We start from the raw sequence: 22,683 nt of genomic DNA, 5'->3' as shown, positions 1-22,683 counted from the left end.
CTTTTCTTTCCGTTTTTTTTTTTTTTTAAGTCCATTTTTAATAATTGGCTCAAATTACAAAGGTCCCCAAGGAACCCTGGGGGAGGGAGAGAAACCGGGAGCGGCAGACATTCACTGCCTGCACCCACCGACCCCACCTGCCACCCATTCCCCGACAAGTGCATGGGGAAAAAGGTCCCAGACCTTTTAAATAATCCTAAAAAAGCATGACGAGAGAGCAGGCAGATGAAGGGGCTCCTGCACCTGAACGTAGGTGACCAGGCCGCCCTGACCTCCATCCTGCTCGGGGCCCTGGTGTTCTCCCACCAGGTCTGCCCCTTCCATTCCAGATCCTGCCCCGGGCCAGGCAGGGGCATCTTGCATCTAGTCCTCCTGAAGGCAAGGCCAGTCACTGCGTAAACATCAGCAGAGCAGACCCCACTGGCCTTGGTGGCAGAGCCCTGGCACCTGGGTGCCTGACTGCACAACTTGCTCACGGCCATGGCTCCCAGGCACAGCAAAGCATGGAGGACAGTGGCACCAGGGCCCGAGGGGCTGCACCAAGAGGAAACGTCTTCCTTCCTAGTGCTTGAGGCCAGGTCCTCTGTGGGTTCCGGGAAGCCCTGCTGGCCCCCTTTCTGGCTCTAAAGGCTGTGGTGACAGGACCCTGCCCTGCAGGGTGGTGAGGGGGCACAGTTACGCCCGGGCCCCCAGCTCTCCGACGCGCTGCCGCAGGTGAAAGGCAAATTCAAACATGGTGGCCGCGAGGCTCTGATGGATGAGGTACCGGGGCAGGCGGCCCTGCGGGAAGGTGGGAAGAAGTTTCGGGAAGGCCCGCCCTCAGCCAGCAGCAGTGGGGGGAGGGGGCTCCCCTGGGTCAGAGCTGCAGGTGCAGGTGCAGCTCTGGAAGGCAGCCTAACCGCCCCCCACCCCGCCTCCCCCGGCAGGAAGAACACACTGTGCCGGCTCCTGGCTCTGGCCACACAAACACACCCAGGAGGGGCCGGCTTGGCAGCCAGCCACCGCTCTGCGGGGCCCAGAGAAGTGAGGGCATGTACAGTCCCTCCAGCAACCTGGGAGAACATCTTGACCCGGTCCCCAATTTGAGCATAAGAGAGGAGACAGAGTAGGTGAGGTCCTGAGTGTGACAGGTGACCGCTCCCAAGATCCCCCAGCAGAGTCCCAGCACCCCCACCTTGAGATCTGTATTAAGGATCCAGATGAAGGTGCAGACTCGGGGGTTACTGGCTGACTTGAGCACGATGAAGCCCCCAGGACCGTTCTCTCCCCTATGAGAAAAGCACAATTAGGGGGGCACATTGGAGCCAGGAAAGGCCTCTGACCTCACCCCACACCCCATTCCTGGCCCATCATGGGCTGGGGTGAAGGATGGAAGGGAGCTACTGGTCTAGCTAGCCACTGCCACTCTGCCTGAGTAGGGCCCAGAACAGGTATCCCGGAGGCCACAGGATACAGTCCTCCACCTGCACCTTATGAGGCCCAGCTCCCCCTTCTATAGCCTGCGGATGTCTGCGCACCCCTGGTGGCAGCCGTCACCCTCTCTGTGCAGGTCCTCTAGGAAAGGGAGGGGTGGGCCTTGCGTGCATTTGCTCGCATTTCTCAAATCAGCTCGCAGTACAGTGCTGGGGGGATCCCGGAGGGGGCACCTTCCCAGGAGGAGGGCAGGGCACAACCCGTCCCTGGGCCGTTCCCCCACAGCCCCCCTGAGCATGCTCAAGCCCACTCCGCAGAAAGAGGCCCGCTGGTCACCCGTGGGTCTGGTGTGTCAAATCTCATATTCATCGCCCAGTGCTCTCTGTGGAACCCCAAGAAGGACGGGGAGAGCGGGAAATCGGGAAGAAGGTTGGCTGCAGCACTGGGGTCTAGGGTGACAGCCTGAGACCTGGAGGATGCCCCAAGACGTGGGACAGGAAGACTGAAATGTCTCTTCCTCCGTGGGGACTTCTGAGCAGTCTGGGTGGGTGGGTGGGGGGAGGCAGGGCAGCAGCAAGGAGGTAAAGCTCCAGGACACCGAGCCTTCAGCTCAGATCTCCTGGACGAGCGCCACCTCGTGGCTCCCAGCCCCCTTTTCTGGACTGCTCCCTGGCCTTGGGCCGTCCCTGGAGCTGCCCTGGAAGGCCGTGTGGTTCCAGCCCTTAATCCCCCAGTCTCCAGGAGGCAGAGCAGATTAGCGGGGCCTAGGAGCTGGGAGGGGCAGAGCCCAGCAGGACAGGGGGCTGGAAGGTGGCCTTGGCAGGACAAAGTGCCCAGAGGTCCACATGGTCCCCTACCCTGCCCTCAAAGCCACCAGGGGACGGGCCAGCCGGGATGGCTCACCTGACATATTTGTGTGTAGGGGGCCTGGTGCAGTGGGTGGTGGCGATGCCCGAGGACAGGTAGCGGTCTCTGCGTCGCTCAATGCGCCGCACGTTCACGAAGTCCCTGGGGGCGGGAGGGTTAGATGGGCAGGGAGCCAGGCCCAGGATGCAAGGGCAGGAGTCCTGCCTGAGAGGAGGGGCTTGGTGGGGCTCACCTGGGGGAGACCACCCCGCCCGCGGCCCCCGAAGAGACATCGTAGGAGATGAGAGTGTTGTCCTCTACTCGCTGCAGGATCTAAAGGCCATCAGAGGAGATGTGAGGTACAGCCCAGCCCAGGAACACCCCAAGCACAGGGTCTCAGAACCTCAGGGAACCCCCAGACCAGCCTCTTCTCTGCCCAGGTCCCTTTACTAACAGCCACTCCCAGGTCCTGGGCTGAGCTCTGTCTGTGCACTCCCTTTCCAGAAGGTGCCATTACCATCATCCCATTTTATAGACAGGGAAGCTGAGGCACAGGACAGTTTGAGGACATGGTCATGCTGGGGGATGACTGTACCTGCCCTGCCGTGTCGCTCTGCCCTGAGGGGTGGCCAGGCTGGGCCCAATTGGCTCACCTGGCAGGCGGTCACGGTCTTGTTCCACAGCACCATCCTCTCGGGCTGGAGGATCACCTCCTGGTACACCAGCTCGGCAGGGCAGGGCAGGAAGGTCTGGGACAGGGTGGGCAGAGAGCTGAGCGGGGCCAGATGTGCTTGGGCACAGTAGCCCTTCCCTCTTGGTGGGAAGAAACCTGCCAGAAGGCCCCTCAGCCCCCTGCTGAAACCTCAGACAGACCAGGAGCCTCCAGGACCCCTGCTTCTCTCCCTCACCTTCAGGATGAAGGTCTTGCCGTGAAAGGGAATTTCGATGGTGTACACAGTGTCCCCGTACTCCTACGGTAGAGACAGAATGGGGACAGGGAGGTGGGCGGAGGGCAGGTAGAGTGGGCCAGTGGTGAAGGGATGGGCGCCCCAACAGGGCAGCTTTGTAACAGCTCAGGGTGGAAAACTCCAGGAGTTCAGTGATATTCCGGCAGCCGGTAAAAAAACAGTGGTTCTGACAAACATCCAGCAACAAGGAGAGAAAGGCTTTTGCTGTCACATTCAAGGACAGAAGCACAGCTGCAGTTACAATTGCGATGACCCATGTCTCCAGGCCATCCTGGGCCGCCAGAGGGAATGGCCACACACAGGGACAGGGACGTGTCCCCATTCTCTAAGCTCACAGCCATCTCTTTAGAGAATATGGTTCTGCTCATGAAACAAGACACCCAGATCACGGCCAAAGCATGGCTTCCCCCTGAGTGCGGAGGGCAGTAGGGGACCACGGATGGGTGCGGGCAGGGCAGCAGTCAGAGGAGGGCGCAGTGGAAACATCCAGTCCGGCCCCACCTCCTGCTAAGCAGCGACCCCGGGGGCTCAGCCCCCTCTCCTGGCACAGGAATAGGGTTCCAACCTGGGCCATCCCTGGGCTTCTTGGGCCTCAGAAAAGCAAGCAAAAACTCTCAATACCACATGGGCAGGTCAGATGGGAGAGAGTTTCCTTACATTGTTCTTCTCAAACTTCCAGTTCTCCTCCTGAGCCAAGATCTGGTCCACCACCGCCATGGCCTCCTTCCCCTGATGGATGTACTCCCGTTCCTGGCCCAGGAGAAGAGGCAGGAAGGACTCACCCTGGGGCTCGCCCACCACCTGCTTTGTGGCCAGTTCCTTCTCCACATACTCCATACCCACAGAGTCTGGGTTTGTCTCTCGGGCCCCGTGGGGGCCCCAGGTGCTATGGCTGAACCGCTCCCCTCTGGGCCCCAGGTGTGAGCCGGCCCAGCAGGCCTGACTGACGGTGAGGCAGACACTCAGGGGTACACTGATTGGCACTCGGGCTGCCTGAGGTCCACCCTCTTCGGGGAAGCCCCTTCCCACTTCGGCTTGAGCCCAGCACTGGCACCTTCTCCAGGGGGGGTTGCCCACTCCAAAGATCGGGTGGGAGCAGGGAGCCAAATACCTGGGCAGAGAAGCTTCTTTTCCCAATGTCTTCATCGGATTCATTGTCAGACCCTTCGGAAAATAAGCACAGATGACAACAGGAAGGAGTGGGAACAGACTGTGAGGAGGTGGAGGGGTACAAGACTGCGGGGGGACAGATAGGGAGAGGGGTGCTCGCCTTCCCCAAGGACCTGAGAGAAGGAACAGAATAAAGAGACCCAGCCAACCCGCTCCTGATGAATACCCTCGCTGAAGGAGTTTCTCACCCACTGGCCCTCACCTGCAAAGGATTCTGGGGGTGAATAGAACTGGCCCTCGGACAGAGCACCAGGGAAGAGCAGGGGTCCACGGGCGACAGCAGCCTGGGCAGCAAGATACCCTGGGGGAGCAGACACAGGCAGCCATTGTCCCAGAACAAGGACAGCCATGCCTTAGCAGCCTGGGGTCCCCCCATTCCAAGCTCACCCTCAGGCTCCGTCCGGGAGGCTGTTCAGAGTTGCCAAGATAGCTCCGAACTGGCTCTCATGCCCGAAACTCTCCACTCTTGGGGCTGCAATGACCCTCCCTGCACTCCTTCCCCAGGACTCACATCGTTCCTCCTCGGCCTCCTGTGGCAGGACTTTGAAGTCAAGGAACCAGGTCTCCAGCCAGGCAAGGACAAAGGAGACGATAGGGAGCAGGTAGCCAAATGCCCCTTTGCTGAGCAGCTGTGGAGGGAGGGGGCTGAGCTCCACAGCAGAGGGTCACCCGAATGCAGAGTCTTCTCTTGGGGCTACCAACTGTGGCACACACCCCACTCCTGGGCCCGGCTGCTTGGGGACCCCGTGTGGCACGTGCCTCTGAGGTGGCTTAATGAATTCTGCGGCAGGATAAACTGAGGATAGGCTGGCAGAGGAACTTTTTGTTCTTGGGGTTGCAGAGGGACAGGTGGAGGAAGCCAGTGAAGATGCTCCCTTGGAAATATCAAGGACAGGATTCCCCCTCACCCCAACCTGACAACAGGGACAGATGCCCCAAATCGGAGAATGGGTCCCCTCTTGGGAGAAGCCCATCCCTCCCTCTGGTGAGAGGCCCACCAGACCAGCCTGACCGTGAGCCACTGACCTCGGAGAGGATGACCTTGACGATGAGGAACGCGCTGGACACCAGCGTCGTGACCTGCCCAGGGGAGGGAAGGAGGGAGAGAGGGAAAGCGAGCTGGGGAGTGAGTCCTCTGCCACGCTGCCCCTCACACCAGCCCCGCCAGGGCCCACACGCTGCCAGGAGAGGGCCATCTTACCGCAATCACCCACCAGTGCCGAAGCCGCAGCACCGCGTAGCCCAGGAGCAGTCCCGAGAAGCGGAAGAATGCCAAGACCTGGTGGGGAGGCGGGCAGGGGACACACAAGCCATCATGGGCTAGCCAATGCCCCCTGCTCCTGCTGAAGGTTGACTTCCCCGTCCGTCCCGCTCCCCCACGTTCCCTCTACATGGGGTGTGATGCCTCAGGAGAGAACGACTGAGTCAGTGTTTCTTGCGGGATGACTCGGATGTGACCTTCTTGGACAGGGGTCTACTCTTCTCCCTCACCCTTGAGGCTCTCTGAAGGGAGGGCCTTATTTAGGAAGAGCTCCCTGAGGGTGGGAGCCAAGTGTCCCCGATCAGACTAGGATGTGTGCTGCAGGAACAAGAGAACCCAGCCAGAGGCACATCCCTGCACCTCCGCTGCCCCCGAAGGCCCCCTCCCTAAGTCCACTCACAAAGATGTCAAAGAAGGACGTTTTAAAGTTGTAGTGGATGATCTCCTGCTCCAGGTTCTTCCGGATGCCTGTGTTGGTCTGAAAGAGGAAGATACGAGCAGCTCTGTAGGCAGAACCAAGTCCCCAGGGGTGCCTCACCTCTGGGAACAGCGAGCAAGCAGGCGGAGTGATAAGCCACTGCCCAAGGAGGGCCCCGAAGCACCAAGGGAGGACCTGAGACCCCAGCACTAATCTCGTTCCTCCAAGCACCGGGGCAACCCGGATGGCCAGGGCCTGGCTCCAGCATGGACACCTGTGGGCACGCTGCCCAGGGAGGAGGAGGCATGGGGGGCCTCGGAGCTGTGCAGGGGAGGCAACAGTCCCCATGCAGGCAGGTAGGGCTGGCTGACTGGGTGCTGGGAGCCTGCCTCTCACATAATCTCATCTCCCCCTCTCCACTATGGTGCTTCATCTTCCCAGCCAACTGTCCATCTGGGGTGATGGGGACCGGGGGTGGGCAGTGGTGTCAGACAGAGCCCCAGGTGGCAAATCAATTGATTAGGTTTGTGCTTAATGGGCAAAATCCATCAGGCTGCTAGAAGGAACGGCTAGCAACAGAGAGCGAGCAGACTCGTCCCTGCCCCAGCCACCCATATATTTTCGATGGGACTCGACACCTTGGCTGGGGAGGGAGAGGATCTGGACAGATACTGAGAGCCAGGATGCAGCCTGATTTCTCAGGAGGGACGGGGCGACAGGCCTCAGCTTCCGCCAGCCCCCTGCAGAAGGGAGGAAACAAGAGGACTCTGGGAAATGAAGCCCAGGAGCCTGCAAAGTGAGGACCCTTCATGACCACCTAGACGAGAGCTTCTAATCTCCTAGCAGGTGACCCAAACTGAGGTGTGCAGGGGGTGCTTACTGACATCTAGATGTTCAGAACCCTGAGTCTGAATCCCAGAGCGAGCTGAGCGTCTGGAATCTTTGTGAAGCTCCCAGGTGACTGCAGTGCTTAGAGCAGAAGCCAGTAGCCCAGGCAGCCCCCTCGCTGACACATGAACACCTCTGAACATCCCCACTGTGCATCTTTAAAGATTTTTTTTTTTTTTTTTTTTTTGACGAAGAGATCACAAGTAGGCAGAGGCAGGCAGAGAGAGAGAGGAAAGCAGGCTCCCCGCTGAGCAGAGAGCCCAATGTGGGGCTCTATCCCAGGACCCTGGGATCATGACCTGAGCCCAAGGCAGAGGCTTTAACCCACTGAGCCACCCAGGCGCCCCGCCCACTGTGCATCTTGACCTCAAGACTCCCCTGAGCCCCGTAGAGTCTCACATGCCACCCCCCACACTGACATCCTCCCACCCCAGCCTGGCCCTCCTCTTGGGCTCCACAGCTCCTCCGAGCCCTAAGAGCTGCAGCCCCTCAGAGGTCTCCCCCTGCCTGGGCACGTGCAGGTGCTGATGGCGATGGTGTCCTGACTCAGGGGAGCCAAGCCCTGACCCCTGCCAGTCTCTGGCCGTAAGACCCTTCTGGGGCCCTTGTAGCCACTGGGCAACGCCCGGCCTGTTCAAGAACTAAAAACATATATGCTTCAAAACATGAAAATAAAGCCACAAAACCAAAAATTAATCACCTTTTAATTGAATGTCTATCAAGTGAAACATGATGGCTAACTCGACGAACGGCTAAGCCCAGCATTCTGAAGTTTTCATTACATCTGAAAACAATTTGGAGATCGGACTTCTCAGTTTGCAAGAATTCCCAAGTACGCACGAGGACTGCTGAGCAATTCTACCCAGTACCCAGTACATTCAGATAATTTCAAAAGGAAAATTATCAAAATTTTTTCAGCTGTCTGCTGGCAAGAAAATATATACTGAATGAGAGCTGTGGGTAACTTTTAGTGCTTGCTTTGATGCTGGCTGGGACCTTCAAAAGGAAGAATGCCTCCCGGGGCGCTGGGGAGGTGCAGTCCGTCAAGCATCTGACTCTTGGTTTCGGCTGGGGTCGTGCTCTCAGGGTTGTGGGATGGAGCCCCACGCTGGGCTCCACATGCAGGGTGGAGTCGGCTTGAGATTCTCTCTGCCCCTCCCCCAGGTCTCTGTGTGTGTCTCTCTCCAATAAATAAATAAATAAATAAATAAATCTTTAAAAAAAAAAAAAAAAAGTTAAAAAGGAAGAATGCCTAAGACATCAGAAGCTCCTCAAATGGCCCTGGATCTTATGGGGCCGTAGCTTTCTCACTGGTAAAGAGGGTCCCTAGGGTCCCCCATGGCTCAATCTTGTTGAAGGTGCCAGTTCATCTATGTGCTCAAAGGACAATCACCCCCAGAGCCCTCTCCCTGAACACTTGTCACACCTCAAACTTGTCCTTTTCACCCTTAAACCAGCCCCTCCCCGAACTCCTCACTTCCATCAACAAACTCGTCGTTTTCCTGTCATCAGAGCTGGAGACCTGGAGGAAGGCTCTCTGACCCGCTCCGCAGAAGGAAAACAAGGGAAGGCTCAGAGAAGCCGAGTCCCTCACTGACATGCCGCAGTGAATACAGAGGAGACACTGAGACCCACGGAGCCTGGGAGCTTTGTTCTCACAGCTCCTGCCTCTGTGGTGGGGTCCTGCTCGGGGCCGTCAGTGCCTGGAGGTCAGGTGCCATGGCCCGCTAGCCCGGCACCGCACGCCAAGGAGGAGGGTGTGGACTCAGCACTGAGAGGCGGCCCCACCTCCAGGCTGCTGAGCCCAAACTGGGGGGCACTGGAGTTGTGTCCAAAATGGGGAGAGGGAGCTAGGAACCACCAGGAACTGGGAGTTTTTACTGGCTGGCCCTGCACCGTGTCCTCTGCGTTTAGCACAGCGCCTCGGATGCAGCAAGGCTTTGAAAACTGCTGAGTGAGTGGATGGATGAAGGAATGACTGAATGGAGCCAGAGAGCAACAGAAGCCAGAAAGAAGACAAAGGTTTCAACCGTACCAGCACCGTCCACTGGGATCTCTCCGCCCTCCTCACGAGTGTCCACTAGAGGGCAGTTTGGCGCAGAGGTCAAGGGTGTGAACCCTGCAGCCTGAGGGTCCGGGTTCAAACTCTGCCCTTCTTCACCTACTTGCTAAGGGACCTTCGACAATGACTCTCCAGCTCTTGGAGCTCCCCTTTCTTTGGAAGATGAGAACGGATGTTCCTATCTTCCCACTCTTCATTTTACCGAGAAATCTAACCCCCGCCAGAGACCATCCTCTGGTAGCTGTAGTGGCAGCTACAGCTGGAGGAAGGCCCAGGTGACACCCCCACCCCCAGTGCAGTCTGGGGTCCACTCACGGTCCACTCACGTTCAGCTCGATGATCCAGAGCAGGGAGATGAAGAGCAGGTCGAAGGTGACAAAGAGACAGAAGGTGCGGCGGACATCAGAGATGGTGCGGCGCTTCTCCGGAGGGGGCGGGAAGAAGTGCGAGGAGAGGGCCTGGCTGTGGGACAGCGATGAGCCGAGGGAGGCCACGGCGGGCAGGCTGCGCTCCAAGTCGCGGGCCAGCTCCCCAGACAGTTTGTTCATCCTGATGGGCCCCCACCTCACGGGGGGGAAGGCGGGGCCTCAGCTGCAAGGCTGCAGGGAGGCGGGTGGCTGGGTTAGGCAGCCTGGTGAGAGCCTGGAGGTCCTGTTAGTTAACCTCCTTCCCTCTGCGCACCCCCCCCACCAACGCCGTTTGCTCCCAAACGCATCTGTCCCCCTCACATCCCAACCCCAGGGTGGCCCAGGGCCCTCTAAGCCCAAATTCTCCCCAGCAGCCCCACTTCTGAGCTGGAGGGGGTTGAGCGTCCCTCTCGCTCTCATTCCTCCTCACCAACTCCTGCCCCGCAAAGCCCAGCAACCCACAGTTCACCCTTGGAGGGCTCTGGGGTCCTCCCCGCGGCTTTAGGGTACAGCCTGCTCCTGCCAGGCCCGCTGGAGGTTCAGCCTCTGGTCCTGTCAACAGCCTCTCGGGCCTGCCCCCACCCCCCCCAGGAGAAGAGGGCCCCAAGCTCTGTTCTTTGTTTGCCAAGCACAAAGCCACATTCCCTCCCAGCAGCCAGCCCTACCCTCCCACCCCCTAATCCATGGCAACTGGGAGGGACTTCCTAGAGCAGAGCAGCGTCTCTGAGTGCTGTGTGCCGGGACAGCCATATGAAGGAAGGACATCTTGGTCCCTTCCCTCCAGCGTCAGGCCCACTACTATCCTCTCCCCTGGTGTGACAACCAGCCCTCGGGGTGAGTCTGCCTCTCTTACCCTGCGACAACTGCTGCGAAAAGAGTTGTCGAAACAGGCAGAGGAAGGTCTGCCAAACACTGATCACAGCCCGCCTTCCAGAGCCCTCCAGCCCAGGCCCTGCCCTGGCGGCCCCACCCGCTATTCCAGAAGCTCCTCTTACAGGGCAGATAGGACTCAGGACCACCCCACAGCCCATCCCACGGCCACCCTGGCCTTCTTTTCGGTCCCTCAGTGTGGCCGCCAGGTCCTGCCTTGGGACCTTGTACCTAGCTCTCCCCTCCCCAATCCTTCCAACAAGCAGCTCTAAAGTCCTCTCCTTTGGGCGCCTGGGGGCTTGGTCATTGGGCGTCTGCTTTCGGCTCAGATCATTGATCCGGGGGTCATGGAATCAAGCCGCGCATTGTGCTCCTTGCTTGGCAGGAATCCTGCCTCTCCCTCTCCCACGCCCTGTTTGTGTTCCCTCTCTGTCTGTGTCAAATAAATAAAATTCTTAAAAAAAATAAAAAGTCCTCTCCTCCTCAGAACTGCCCCATACCCACCCCCCAGGGACAGCAGTCTTGCTCTATGACAGGGACCCTGAGCCTGTCACGATCTGCCAGCGTCTTAGTCCTTGTTCTGCCAACTCTCCGGGTGCAGGGCTTCCCCCGGCCGAGTCACTGCCGTCTCCCAGCACCTAGCACAGGGCCTGGCACCCAGGAAGGCTGCACGACGGCCTGCTGGCGGCTACTGCAGCGGGTGTCCTGGTCCTCAGCTCCGTGCCATGCTGCCGCGACATGGGTCGAACCTCGACAGAGAACCAGCCACGGCCCGAGGCGAGGCCCGAGCCCCACTGCCCACAGAACCCTGTGCCCACAGTTGTGCTTCAGGCCCATGCAGGCCAGGACGGGGCCTTCTAGTTCACAGAGCAGGCAGCCAAGACTGAAGGGCCAACGGCCCGAACTACCCCTTGCCTGTGTGGCCACGGGCCGAAACTCTTACGAACACTAGGGCAGGGACCTGGAGGACTCCCTGCCGGCCACGCGGTCCTCAGACCCAAGGTCTCTGCTCCACTCATGTGCTGGCAAAGAGCCCGCAGCGGCCCTGTCCCCGGGGCTTAGCCCAGAGCCAGAGGAAGCAGGCTCAGTGTGGTGGTGCCCAGGCTTCTGGGGCTCGGTCAGAGTCTCCCTGAATCTTCTCTCATGCCAGAGAGCCAGGCTTGGGGGCTAGTGGGAGGAGAACCCTGGATGTCGGTCTCTGGGTCCTGACAAGGCAAGACCTAACCAGTGCCCCCCCGCCCCGATCTGCTATCCCCTCATACCTTTGTCATGTCTACTACCTTCTGGGGCCCCTCAATCTATCAGGTCCCGAGCAAGCTCCCCATCTGTGACTGGCAGGGGATTCTGAGCAAGCCAGTGTGTCCACCCCTCTGCCTCCATGCAAGCCCCAGTGGACAGGAGTGGGCTGTTCTCAGCAGAGGCAGCCACACAAGGCCACCCCCCAACAGCACACCCTTGGGGTTGCCATGCCCGGCTCATGTGGAGGGCACTGAAGGAAAGCTGGGCCCAGCTCTGGAAGGAGGCGGTCAGAGAGATGTGACAGGCTGCCGGCAATGTGACCCCCCCAACATCCGTCAGCTGGACCTGGTGGCAGACAGAACGCACAGTGCATCGCTCACTGTGACAGGGCTATGGCTCCAGGGTGGGTGACATTTCCGTTTCTTTAATGGCTCTCTTGTCTGCTGCCAGACCTGTTTCCATTTCTCTTCCTCCTTCCTGTCTCTCTCCCAAACCGCCTTTCTATCTTTGTGTCTCTGTATCCCGCTCCTGTGACCATCTTTATGGGTCTTCCTCCCCAAGTCTCCCCCATCTGTGAGTCTGTCTGCACCGCCATCAGCTCGGTCTCACGCTCCCTTCCTCCGTGTGTGCGTGCGCGCGAGTGTGTGTGTGTGTGTGAGCTTCCCTATCCACTCCTCTCCCTCTTCTCGATCTCACTGCAGGGTGCTGTGGCTTCTCCCAAGTTTGTCTGGCATTGTCCCCAGCTTCCTTCCTCCCTCCCTCCCTGGGGACAGGACCCGGGTGGCAGCAGATTGGTGTGAGACCACCCCCCCTCCTCTGGGAGCAGCAGCGGCACTGACACTCACACATGCAGACGTCCTCGGTGAAGCGAGAGACGCAGATGAGGGCTGAGAGCAAAGGTGCTGGGGGAATCCGGGAGAGTTCCAGACGCAGGGGTGCGTGGAAGCCAGGCAGGGCTGGGGACAGCTGGCCAAGAGAAAGGGGGTGTGGGGGAGTGGTTCTACATCACCCTCCACCGTGAAAGCTGCTCAGAAACCAAAGAACACATACAGTAGAAGGAGTACTGGTCAGGGATGAAGACCTGAGCGCCAGTCCTGGGGAAGCCACTAACCCTGAGTAACCCGGCAAGTCCTCACCAAGGCCCTGCTTCTTCTTCTTTTTTTTTTTTCTTTTAAGATTTTTATTTATTTGACAGACAGATCACAAGTAGGCAGAGAAGCAGGCAGAGAGAGAGGAAGGGAAGCAGGCTCCCTGCTGAGCAGAGAGCCTGATGCGAGGCTTGATCCCAGGACTCTGGGATCATGACCCGAGCTAAAGGCAGACGCTTTAACCACTGAGCCACCCAGGTGCCCCAAGGCCCTGCTTCTTTATCTGAGGGGAGAAGTGCTTTTTCAAACCCTTTTCTTCAAGCAAGAGAAACTTAGAGAACGAGAGAGAGAGAGAGAGAGAGAGAGAGAAAGAGAAAAAGAAAAGAAGAAAAAGGGAAAGGAAAAGAAAAAGGAAGAAGGAAAAGAAAACCTTACTTAGAATCTAAAATAGAAAAAAAATAAAAATGGGACTGCTCTGGGTCTTGCCACAGAAGGTGGCCACAGACAGTCCCCCTGGGCAGACATTCCTCAAACCCCAGGGTTACCCCAGGGGCACTTCCTTAGGCCCAGTTTGAAAACTGCCCACTCAGATGACTTCAAAAGCTCTCTGGGCTTCATCAAGCCACCTGCCAGTCTAAGAGGCGGAAATCATCTCGGCCTGGAACTCCCCTGAGTGGTCCCCAAAGCACTTGTGCTCTGGTCCCCTGGCCCTGGGGGTGGAAGGTGGCAGCTGGCCTCCGCCCCACCGTGCCCAGCATCCTGCTGAGAGGGAGGCAGGAATGAGTGCTGTGGGCGGGAGACAGCAGGGCTGCCACCAGGGACCCCGGAAGCAGCTCCCCCTGCTCCGCCCAAGCCCCTGACCAGGCGTCAGGCGCAGAACAGGACGCGTGGGGTAAAGGAGTCCGCCCTGGGGTTAGCTGTAGACTTGACATTCACAGGGCCTGTGTTTTAGGAGAAGCTTAGCTACACTGGCTTGGGGAAGGGGACGAGGAAATTGGAGGTTTTATCATCCCAGCTTGCAAGGGAAAGAGGGGTGAGGAGGAGGAGGCAATCCACCCCAGATTACTCCAGTTCTTTCAGTTCCTGAGGCAAAGAAGAGGGGCAGGCACGGGCCCCCAGGGCCTGCCAGGCCTTCTCTTACCCCAGGAAATGCCACTGTTGGCCAGACTGCAAGAGGGGCTTTCGGGTAGGGTCCCAGACTCAGGCCAGACAATAGTAGGCAGCTGACACTGCTGAAAGAGAACTGGACTCCGAGGTTAGGGTTCAAGTCTCAGTCTGCCCTTATGAGCTGGGCACTCTGGAGCAAACACAACCTTATGAGACTCAGTTTCCTCCGATACATTAAATAAAGGCAACACTGATATAGTTAATGCCTTTGAACCATGCCCTTAAAAATGGTTAAAACGCGGGGCACTTGGGTGGCTCAGTGTGTTAAGGGTCTGCCTTCAGCTCAGGTCATGATCCCAGGATCCTGGGATCAAGTCGCACATCAGGCCCCCTACTCAGCGGAGAGCCTGCTTCTCCCTCGGCCTGCTGCTCATCTCCCCCTTGCTTGTGCTCTCTCACTCACTCTCTCAAATAAATAAAATCTTTAAAAAAAAGAAAGAAAAGAAAAAAGAATGGCCCATGTCATTCCAGCTCCAGGCACAGGTGAATTCCCAGGGTGCAGGCGGTGGCAGGAAGCGGGGGCTGTCCTGGCTCCCCGCACAGGCTCTAAGGGGCAGTGCTAGGGCCGACCGCCAACACTACAGCTTCCCACTGGGGCCCGGACCTGCTGCAGGCACCCCTCGTTTCCCATTTCCACAGCTCTTAGGGGACAAGGGCACAGATGGGGTCCTTGACAGCTCTCAGTCACAGCCCAGACCAGAAGCTCCAGCCACCTCTGCCGCTCAACACCCGGAAGGCCTGCAGCTCCCAGGGGTTCCCAAGCCGAGGCAAGTCTACAATTTAACAGTGCCACGTACTCACTGTACCAGCCTCAGAGGCTATACAGGACACTGGGGACACCTGTCTTGACCCCGCTATCTGGGGCATCAAAAGACACAGCGATGCATGTGAAGTGCCTGGAACAGTGCCTGGAACCACAGAGTAAAGGCTCAGCAGACGTTAGCCCCTGATGCCACAGTCCCCTCTGAGGCCCCCTGCCCTTTAACATGCCCTGACCTCCAACAGAGAACCAGCCAAACTATGCCAGGTCCAGCTAGAGCTTCCTCTGCAAAGCTAAGCTATCCTGGTCTCCAGGTACAGGAACCAAGCCTCATTAGTAGCCAGAAATGACCCACACCTCTGAGACGTGTGGCTTCTCCAAACCTTCTCTTGAGGCCGATGGGACAGTGGACACAGGCTCTCAACATCTCCCTTACTCCGTACTCCTCAGCAAATGTGAGCACTAGCCTCACACTGGCCATGGAGGCTTCCCAGTGGGGTCCCTATCTCTGTACAAACCAGGAGGAATCAGTGAAGCTGAGAAAGAACTGAGAAAGAACCGAGAAAGGCCAAGCCCGGAGAAGGTTCAAACCCTGGATTCCTGCTTTACTACGGCTGAGCCTCTCTGTGCCTCAGTTCTCTCCTCTGTAAAGTGAGGATAACAGTGGCACCTGTTTCCTACAGGTGCTGTAAGGATTAAACGGCTTATTAAATGCACTGGCCTAGAACAGTCCCTGACACAGAGTGATCACCGAATAAGGATCAGCCAGGATGACACCCCTGTCTCTTCTTTAGAGGAAGACACAGTCTTGAGATCTGACTGCCTCAGTTGGATGGCTTCAGGCCAGGACTGGGGCTGTTCTGGGTCAAGTCACCCCTATAAGGCCCAGGTGAGTGGAGACTCCACAGATTGGCAGGAGGCCAAGACTCTGGAAGATGGTGGCTGCTGCCTGTGTCCTGCCACTGGTCAGTCACCAGTTAGGGAGCTGGTTCAGGGAGGGCAGGACAGCAGATCAAACAGGACTACAGGGCAGCTGGGTGGCTCAGTCTGTTGAGCATCTGCCTTCCACACAGGTGGAGATCCCAGGGTCCTAGGACCGAGTCCTGCCTCGGGCTCCCTACTCAGTGTGGAGTCTGCTTCTCCCTCACCATCTGCCTGTCACCCCCACCCCGGCTTGTACTCTCTCTGTCAAATAAATAAAAATCTTTAAAAACGAAAACAAAACACAGGACTACAGGCCATCCTGAGGAGCTAGCACAGAAGAAACAAATGCAGCCTAGCAGGGGCCTGCACTGACCCCCTGCAGACACCTCTCCTTTACTCCTCACACCCCACCAGAAGCTGTGGAGGTGAGGGTGGGCTGGAGGAGACAGAAGGTTGGAGAGGACTGCCCACAGTCCCCCGGGGCAGGATGGGGCAGAGCTGGCCCACCTCTGCTGGCCCCGTAGGCCCTACAGCCACCCGCCAAGAGCCTGTGGAGAGCCCAGCACCCTCCCCTCCACATCCAAACCGTCAGCAAATCTTACTGGCTCTTCCTTCAAAATCTGGCCAGTGTATGTGCCCGCTGTCACCCTGTCCAAACCATCACCTCTTACCTGCTACACTTTCCTAGCTACCTCCTTGTCTACATCCCAAGTCTCGTCTCAACACAGCAGCCAGAGGGATCCTGGTAGAAGTCAGACCACACTTCCCCAATGCTCCAAACCTCCAATGGCTTCCAGCTCACCCTGAGTAAAGGCCAAAGTCTCCATCCTGGCCTACAAGCCTGCTCTTCCCCAGCCTCTTCCCCTGGAACCCTCTGATCCAGCTATACTGGTCCTTCTCTGTTCCTTGGACATAACTAGCATGGCCATGCTCCCACCCCAGGACCCTTGCACCTGCTGTCCTGTCTGTCTGAAGTTCTCCCCCAGGTCTCTGCAGTACTCCCTCCATTCTGGTCTCTGTACATGTCCCTTTGGAGAAGCCTTCCCTGAACTCCCTATTTAGCTCCCACCCTTCATCCCCTTCCCTGCTTTATTCTTCATAGAGCTTACCACCCCAGACGTATTATATGTTTACAGGTCTGCGTTTACTACCTGTCTTCTTCTGGAATGCAAACTTCACACAAGCAGGAACTCCCCCTGCTTTGCTCCGTGCTGTGTGCCCAGCACCCAGAGAGGTACCAGGCTCTGGAAGATACTCAGGCAAAGTGTCAAGCAACTAGCCTGAGCACGGGTGTGCATGTACACAGCCCTGCCCAGGCCTGAAGGAGGAGCCCTCCCAGGCCAGACTGTCTCTCCAGGAGCTGGACTCCGCCCTCTGCTGGTGTCTCTCCTCAGGGAGAGTCGAGGCACCAGCAGGCCAGGGGAACTGGTTTCCTCCGCAACCTGAGGCATGGTGCGGATGCCCTCCTCCCTTTTCCTGGGCACCAATTTGCAGAGAGAAGATGACATAAGCTAAGTTCCTTGGATAGCGAAGGTCCAGAAGAAAGAAGGACATGCTCCCTGGGAGAGATCCCAGCGCTCCTCTCCGGCTGGGGGGGCCGAGGCTCCTCCCCTTCCCAATACTCTCCTGACCACTGGCTGCTTCCAGAACACACCATGGCTGGCAGTCTCCCTTCTGAGCCTCCACTGCCCTCCACTTTCACATTCTATAATGACCTCCTTCCCCTGGGAGAGAACTCGAGTTCTTCAGAGACCAGTTCAAACCCCACTTCCTGGGCAAAGCTCTCCCTCACCATCCAAGGCTCCTCCGACCCCAGCTCTCAGGACTCTGGCTCAGCACTACTCTAGACTTGAGGTTCAAAGTCAAAGTTATCTTTCCTTGAACACTTTAGGCCTGAGTCACAGTGCTTGGCCATGGCACCTGTTCAGGAAGTTAACTGGTCTGTGGGTCTGTAATGTCCAGCCTGGAACAGGGGAAAGGGCACAGGTTTGCGGACTGGGCATCAGACCTGGAGTCAAAAGCTGAAGACCGACCATTCATGACTAGGCTGTGAGCCCTTGACTAAATCACTGAGTCTCTCTGAACCTCAGTCTCCTTACCTATAAAATGGGGATGGTATAGTGACCACTTCACAGAGCTACTGAAAGGATTAGGAATAACCCACACAGAATGTCTGTGCTTAAGTAACAGCAGCTATGACTACTGTGAGGGGCTACGGATCTGGTCTTAGGGGCAGGGCCTGGGCCAGGCACGTGCAGCATAGACTCTGCCCAAACAGGGCCCCATATGCACTGCCGGATGCAGAGATGGGCCCTGGCCTCAGAGAGCTGACCCCAGACAGCAACAGCAGGCTCTATTATACTTCCGGGCTCAGTGGCCCGTGCCATCAGCCACGGCACAGCTGGCTTATTGGCCTCTACCCTGTCTCACTCACAAAGAATTTGGGGAAGTTCCTAGAGGAAGACTTTAAGAAGAGGACACAAACCAGGCTCCATTTCTCCTTTCCCTCTGGAGAAGTGGAAAGGGGAAGAGTCAAGCCAAAACAGAAAGTACATTCATCGCTGTGCACTGCCCCCTCCGGCCAGGATGTTTTGAAAATACAGAAAAACCCTAACAGACCAAGGCTGACTCAGGCCCCCTGCCTCCTCCACACACCAGGCCCCATTAAATGTCCAGGATGCCCCAGCTTGGTGCTGACAAGACCCCTGGCCTACTCAGGGGCTGGTGAGTCAGGCCCCACCCACCCTTAGTGCTACTGGATAAAACTCGGGAGCTAGTGAGGTCAAGTTCTCAAGGTCAGTCTGGAAAGGGCCAGTCATCTTCCGGGAGAGAGCTCAGTCAGGTCAGCTCATTCAAGGGAAGGCTCCACAGGCAGAAGGGAGTTCAGTACGGACCCCTGCCAGCACCAGCTCTGGCCAGGCAGAAGCCAGGATCAGCCCTAGCCTGAAAAAGTTCGCAAGGATACACAACTGGTCAGAGAGGATGCCCTGCTTGTCCCCTGTTTTACAGATGTGGCAGCCACCCCTGGGGGAGGGGTACCCAGGCAGTTTCTCAGAGACAGCTGTGGACCTGGAGTCAAGAGACAGTTCTTGAAGGTCCTGCTGAGTGACACTGACCTTACTTCCCTGGAGTCCCAGCCTCCTCATCTGTAAAATGGAGCCAACGATCTCTACCACTCGAGGGAACAAGTATGAGCCGACAAATGTACAGGCTTTCTCGTCTCACCCACACAACCTCCCCCCCCCCCCGCCAACTCTAGGTGTGTGAGAGCTCTGTTTTTTGTTTTTGTTTTTTTAAAGATTTTATTTATTTATTTGACAGACAGAGATCACAAGCAGGTAGAGAGGGAGGCAGAGAGAAAGAGCCGGATGTGTGTGTGGGGGGCTCCATCCCAGGACCCTGGAATCATGACCTGAGCCAAAGGCAGAAGCTTTAACCCACTGAGCCACCCAGGCGTGCCCCCCCAAGAATTCAGTTTAAATCGGAGCCTGTGCTAGTCCCTGGGGCTATTCGGGGGCTCGGGGTCTGGTGAGGGAAGCTAACACATACATAAAAGAGTGTCTCACTGTAATCAGCACTTTCAGGGAGGAACAAACAATGGACCATGGGCCCTCAGAGAAGGGACATCTGACCCAGGCTGCAGTGGGTGAGGTTGGGAAAGCCACAAAGGGGAGGAGCCCTCTGACCCAGGCCTTGAAGAATCCATATATATCAACCATGGGCAAGGAAGACAAGCATTTCAGGCAGGCAAACTAGCATGACCAAAGGCCCAGACTCCGGTCTAAAGCACAGGTCCAGGGGCGCCTGGGTGGCTCAGTTGGTTGGACAACTGCCTTCGGCTCAGGTCATGATCCTGGAGTCCCAGGATCGAGTCCCACATCGGGCTCCCAGCTCCATGGGGAGTCTGCTTCTCCCTCTGACCGTCTCCTCGCTCATGTTCTCTCTCACTGTCTCTCTCTCAAATAAATAAATAAAATCTTTTTAAAAAATAAAAATAAAAAATAAAACACAGGCCCAGCGCATAAGCTTGCAGGCTGAACACACCAGGGGCTCTGCTCCCAACACCAGGCACCAGGCCTTCAGTCCCCTCCTGGCATGGTCCCCACAGGCTCCTAAACCAAGGGGACACTTCCTTATGGCCAAGCAAGGAAAGGAATCCCCAAACTCAGCAAAGGAGGCTGCCTCTGCCCTCCTTAGCCCTCCCCCTGCAAGAGCTCTGTTCAGAGGACCCAGCTGCCCACTCTCTGAGTCCACCCTGGTCTCTACCTCTCTTTGGTAAGCTCATCCTCTTGCCCTAAGGTCCCTCACTAATTGTCAGCTGCTCTGGGAAGCCATTCTTGGCCCTTCTTTCCCACGGGTTCCCAGAGCTCTGTGTACATCCCCACAGAATTAATGCTTGTCATGTAACATTCATTCATTTCCAGAGTCATTTCTGAGCAGACTAACATCAGGCCTGGGTCTTTTTCATTCTTGAATCCTCATTCAATAAATCCAAACCCCGAACCCCATGCCCTCCACCTCAGCATTTTATTTATTGACAAAAAGCCAGGCTTTGGGGCTCTGGGACAGACTGAGAAGTCAGCCACATCAACATTCCTCAAGTAACTTACGAAATTAAAAATTACTACCACTGCTCTGTAACATTTTTATATAAGCAATAACAGCTCACATGTATTTACTGAGCATTCATGTGCTCACTGATTTAAACCCTACACACACATTATTTCATTGAATCCTTACAGTAACTCTATGAGGTAGATGCAGTGCTACCTCCATTTTACAAATGAGGAAACTGGGGCACCTGGGTGGCTCAGTGGGTTAAGCCTCTGCCTTTGGCTCAGGTCATCATCTCAGGGTCCTGGGATCAAGCCCCACATCAGGTTCTCTGCTCAGCGGGGAGCCTGTTTCCCCTCTCTGTGCCTGCCTCTCTGCCTACTTGTGATCTCTCTTGCTCTGTCAAATAAGTAAATAAATCTTTAAAAAAAAAATGAGAAAACTGAGGCACTTTCCTCACCAAGGGGACAAAATAGTATCAGAACCCACAAAGTCTGAATCAGGAGCCTGTATTCTCAACCACTGTTCTAGTATGGACAGGGTGTTGCAGGGACACAGGGGGGTAGTATTGTCTTGGGGGGGTGGGTGGGAGAAAGTCAACCCAGAGGTCATATTGCCTGAGCTGAGCACTTAAAAAGACAAGTAGAAGGTAGCCTGGCAGATAAGAGAAGGGGCTTCCCAGGCAGAGGGGCTGGTGTGCAAAGACATGGAGACAGAAAAGTACAAGGTGTGGGCAAGTTCATCCTGCAGCACCTTGTTACTGGACTTGAGGGTGCACTTAGGAGACTGGCAGGAAAGAGGCCAGAACCCAGACGGTGCTGCAAACTGTGCTGGGATCCACCTTTTTCCACAAGCAGTGGGAGGCCAACTTGTTTGCTTTTTCCACAAGCAAGAAAGTAATGCTATGAGACTTGTGTTTTTAAAAGATCACAAGGGGCGCCTGGGTGGCTCAGTGGGTTAAAGCCTCTGCCTTCGGCTCAGGTCATGATCCCAGGGTCCTGGGATCGAGCCCCACATCAGGCTCTCTGCTCAGCGGGGAGCCTGCTTTTTCCCTCTCTCTCTTCCTGCCTCTCTGGCTTCTGTCAAATAAATAAATAAAATCTTCAAATAAAAATAAAAAGGGGCACTTGGCTGGCTCAGTCAGAAGTTTAGTTTAAAAAAAAAAAAGAAAAAAAAAAAAAGGATCCTAAGGCTTAGTGTGGAGACTGGGTTGCAAGCAGCCAGGATTGGAAGCTGCTGGGAAGCCACTACAGTTATCCTGGTGAGAAACACATCCAAGTGGTACCAGAAGAGATGGAGGCCCAGGACCAGGTGTACAGCATGTTCAGGAAGTCAGCTGGATCGGGGCACCCCACAGATATGGGAACTGAGGGAGAAGAGGAAGCATAATACAATTTCCTGGTCTCGCGCTGGGATGCGATGGCACAGGAAGAATGCACTTGCAGGGGGGAAAGACCAGGCCAAGAGAGCTGCCGCTGAAGTGGAGCTGTCCACTGGTAGCTGGGACGCCGAAGTCTGGGGCTCCAGGGAGGGACTACGCTGAAGAAAGAGGTCGATGTGGGTGCCTTTCGGGTACCTAGGTGGTGTAGAGCTGAAGCCAAAAGAGTGGATGAGACCATCAAAACTCAGTGTATAGAGCGGGCGGTTTGGGCAGGAGACGAGACTGGGAAACGGTACTCCCACTGTCAGGACAGGAGGAAGAAAATCAGGAGACGCAGACGCCGAGGACGCCAAGGGGGAGGGGCGTGTCAATTACATCAATTAGGAACGAGTGTCACTGGTGTAATGCACCTCTAAGAACTCGAGATTCTTTAAAGAGCCCTTTTGATGTCAGTTAGGGAAGTCATTCACTGCCGTTTTCAAAGGAAGTTGGGGGAGACCGGAAGACAGTGAGACGCAGACCTATCGGGACGTGTAGATGTTTTCCTCCTCTTTCAGAGACCCTGACCCCTGCCCATATCCAACTCCTGACCCCCACTACCCAGATTCCGTGCCTCGCCTCTCCCCTCAGAGTGAAGAGCGTGTCTCGGGAGGGCGATCCGGGACGCCCTTCCCGGGCGCTCTCGGGTGGGCGGGGCCGCGGAGGGTCCGCGTCGGAGCCCCCCAGAACCCCGCGCGGGGCGGAGCGAGGCCGAGCAGGGAAAGGGGGCGGAACCTGAGACGCGGCGGGTGCGGGAAGGGTCGGACGGAACCAACAACGGACACTGGGCAGGGAGGTGGAATCCGTTGACAAGACACAGACCTCGTACCACCCAGCCCCAGTGACCTCCCCCGGACCCACCTGCTCCATATCAGCCACCGCCCAGGCTCTTCCTGCCTCAGCCGCAGTCCGGCTCGGCAGCCCCCGGAGCGCCTCCGAACGGAACAGGATCTCCCGGTGGCGCCACTTCCGCCACTGCGCCCGCCCCCGAGAGCGACGGGGCCGTACGTAGGGTGCAGCCCCGCCCCTTCGCCTCAGTCTCCGCCCCCAAGCGTTAGGGCCCGGCTTGGAGGGCCGGAAGTGGGGACTGCTTGAGAGGGTCTTACTAATGGTGGGGGAAATGGGAAGGAATCCCAGGATCATCATCATTGTTGGGCCACAGAGGCCTGGCACTGTGGGGTTAAAAAGGGGAATTAACCGAGGGGAGGCTTTTGGGGCTGGCGGACAG

General features: G+C 57.0%; 1 protein-coding gene across 6 annotated transcripts; it reads right to left on the bottom strand.

Annotated features, from left to right (window-relative positions):
• Positions 1 to 12: 12 nt before the first annotated feature.
• STARD3 (StAR related lipid transfer domain containing 3) lies at positions 13 to 22,440 on the bottom strand. Of its 6 annotated transcripts, XM_082704946.1 has the most exons (17): positions 22,317 to 22,403; positions 18,598 to 18,627; positions 12,388 to 12,508; positions 9,353 to 9,625; positions 6,059 to 6,136; positions 5,599 to 5,676; positions 5,424 to 5,477; positions 4,909 to 5,026; positions 4,600 to 4,698; positions 4,339 to 4,391; positions 3,885 to 3,977; positions 3,168 to 3,230; positions 2,913 to 3,008; positions 2,513 to 2,592; positions 2,317 to 2,421; positions 1,175 to 1,268; positions 13 to 780 (listed from the first exon to the last, which is right to left on the bottom strand). In XM_082704946.1, exons 4-17 carry the CDS (start codon positions 9,572 to 9,574, stop codon positions 676 to 678), a joined length of 1,338 nt encoding a protein of 445 aa, XP_082561072.1. In that variant the 5' UTR covers positions 9,575 to 9,625; positions 12,388 to 12,508; positions 18,598 to 18,627; positions 22,317 to 22,403; the 3' UTR covers positions 13 to 675. The 6 variants fall into 6 exon arrangements, with proteins under 6 accessions (XP_082561072.1, XP_082561074.1, XP_082561071.1 ...); XM_082704948.1 differs by lacking the exon at positions 12,388 to 12,508 and having other exon boundaries at positions 22,317 to 22,413; XM_082704945.1 differs by lacking the exons at positions 12,388 to 12,508; positions 18,598 to 18,627 and having other exon boundaries at positions 22,317 to 22,440.
• Between the last annotated feature and the right edge of the window lie 243 nt (positions 22,441 to 22,683).

Source organism: Mustela nivalis, assembly GCF_964662115.1.
Source record: "Mustela nivalis genome assembly, chromosome: 17".
NCBI lineage: Eukaryota > Metazoa > Chordata > Mammalia > Carnivora > Mustelidae > Mustela > Mustela nivalis.
Note: the sequence above shows the minus strand (reverse complement) of the source record. Positions and strands in the feature narration are given on the sequence as shown.

Coding starts and splice junctions, on each gene's coding strand:
- STARD3 (XM_082704945.1), bottom strand. CDS start 9,574: ATGAACAAACTGTCTGGGGAGCTGGCCCGCGACTTGGAGCGCAGCCTG. Junction 5,677..6,058: donor CGTCCTTCTTTGACATCTTT/GTGAGTGGACTT, acceptor CCTCCCCACCAG/GTCTTGGCATTCTTCCGCTT. Junction 1,269..2,316: donor CCTACACACAAATATGTCAG/GTGAGCCATCCC, acceptor CTTTTCTCATAG/GGGAGAGAACGGTCCTGGGG.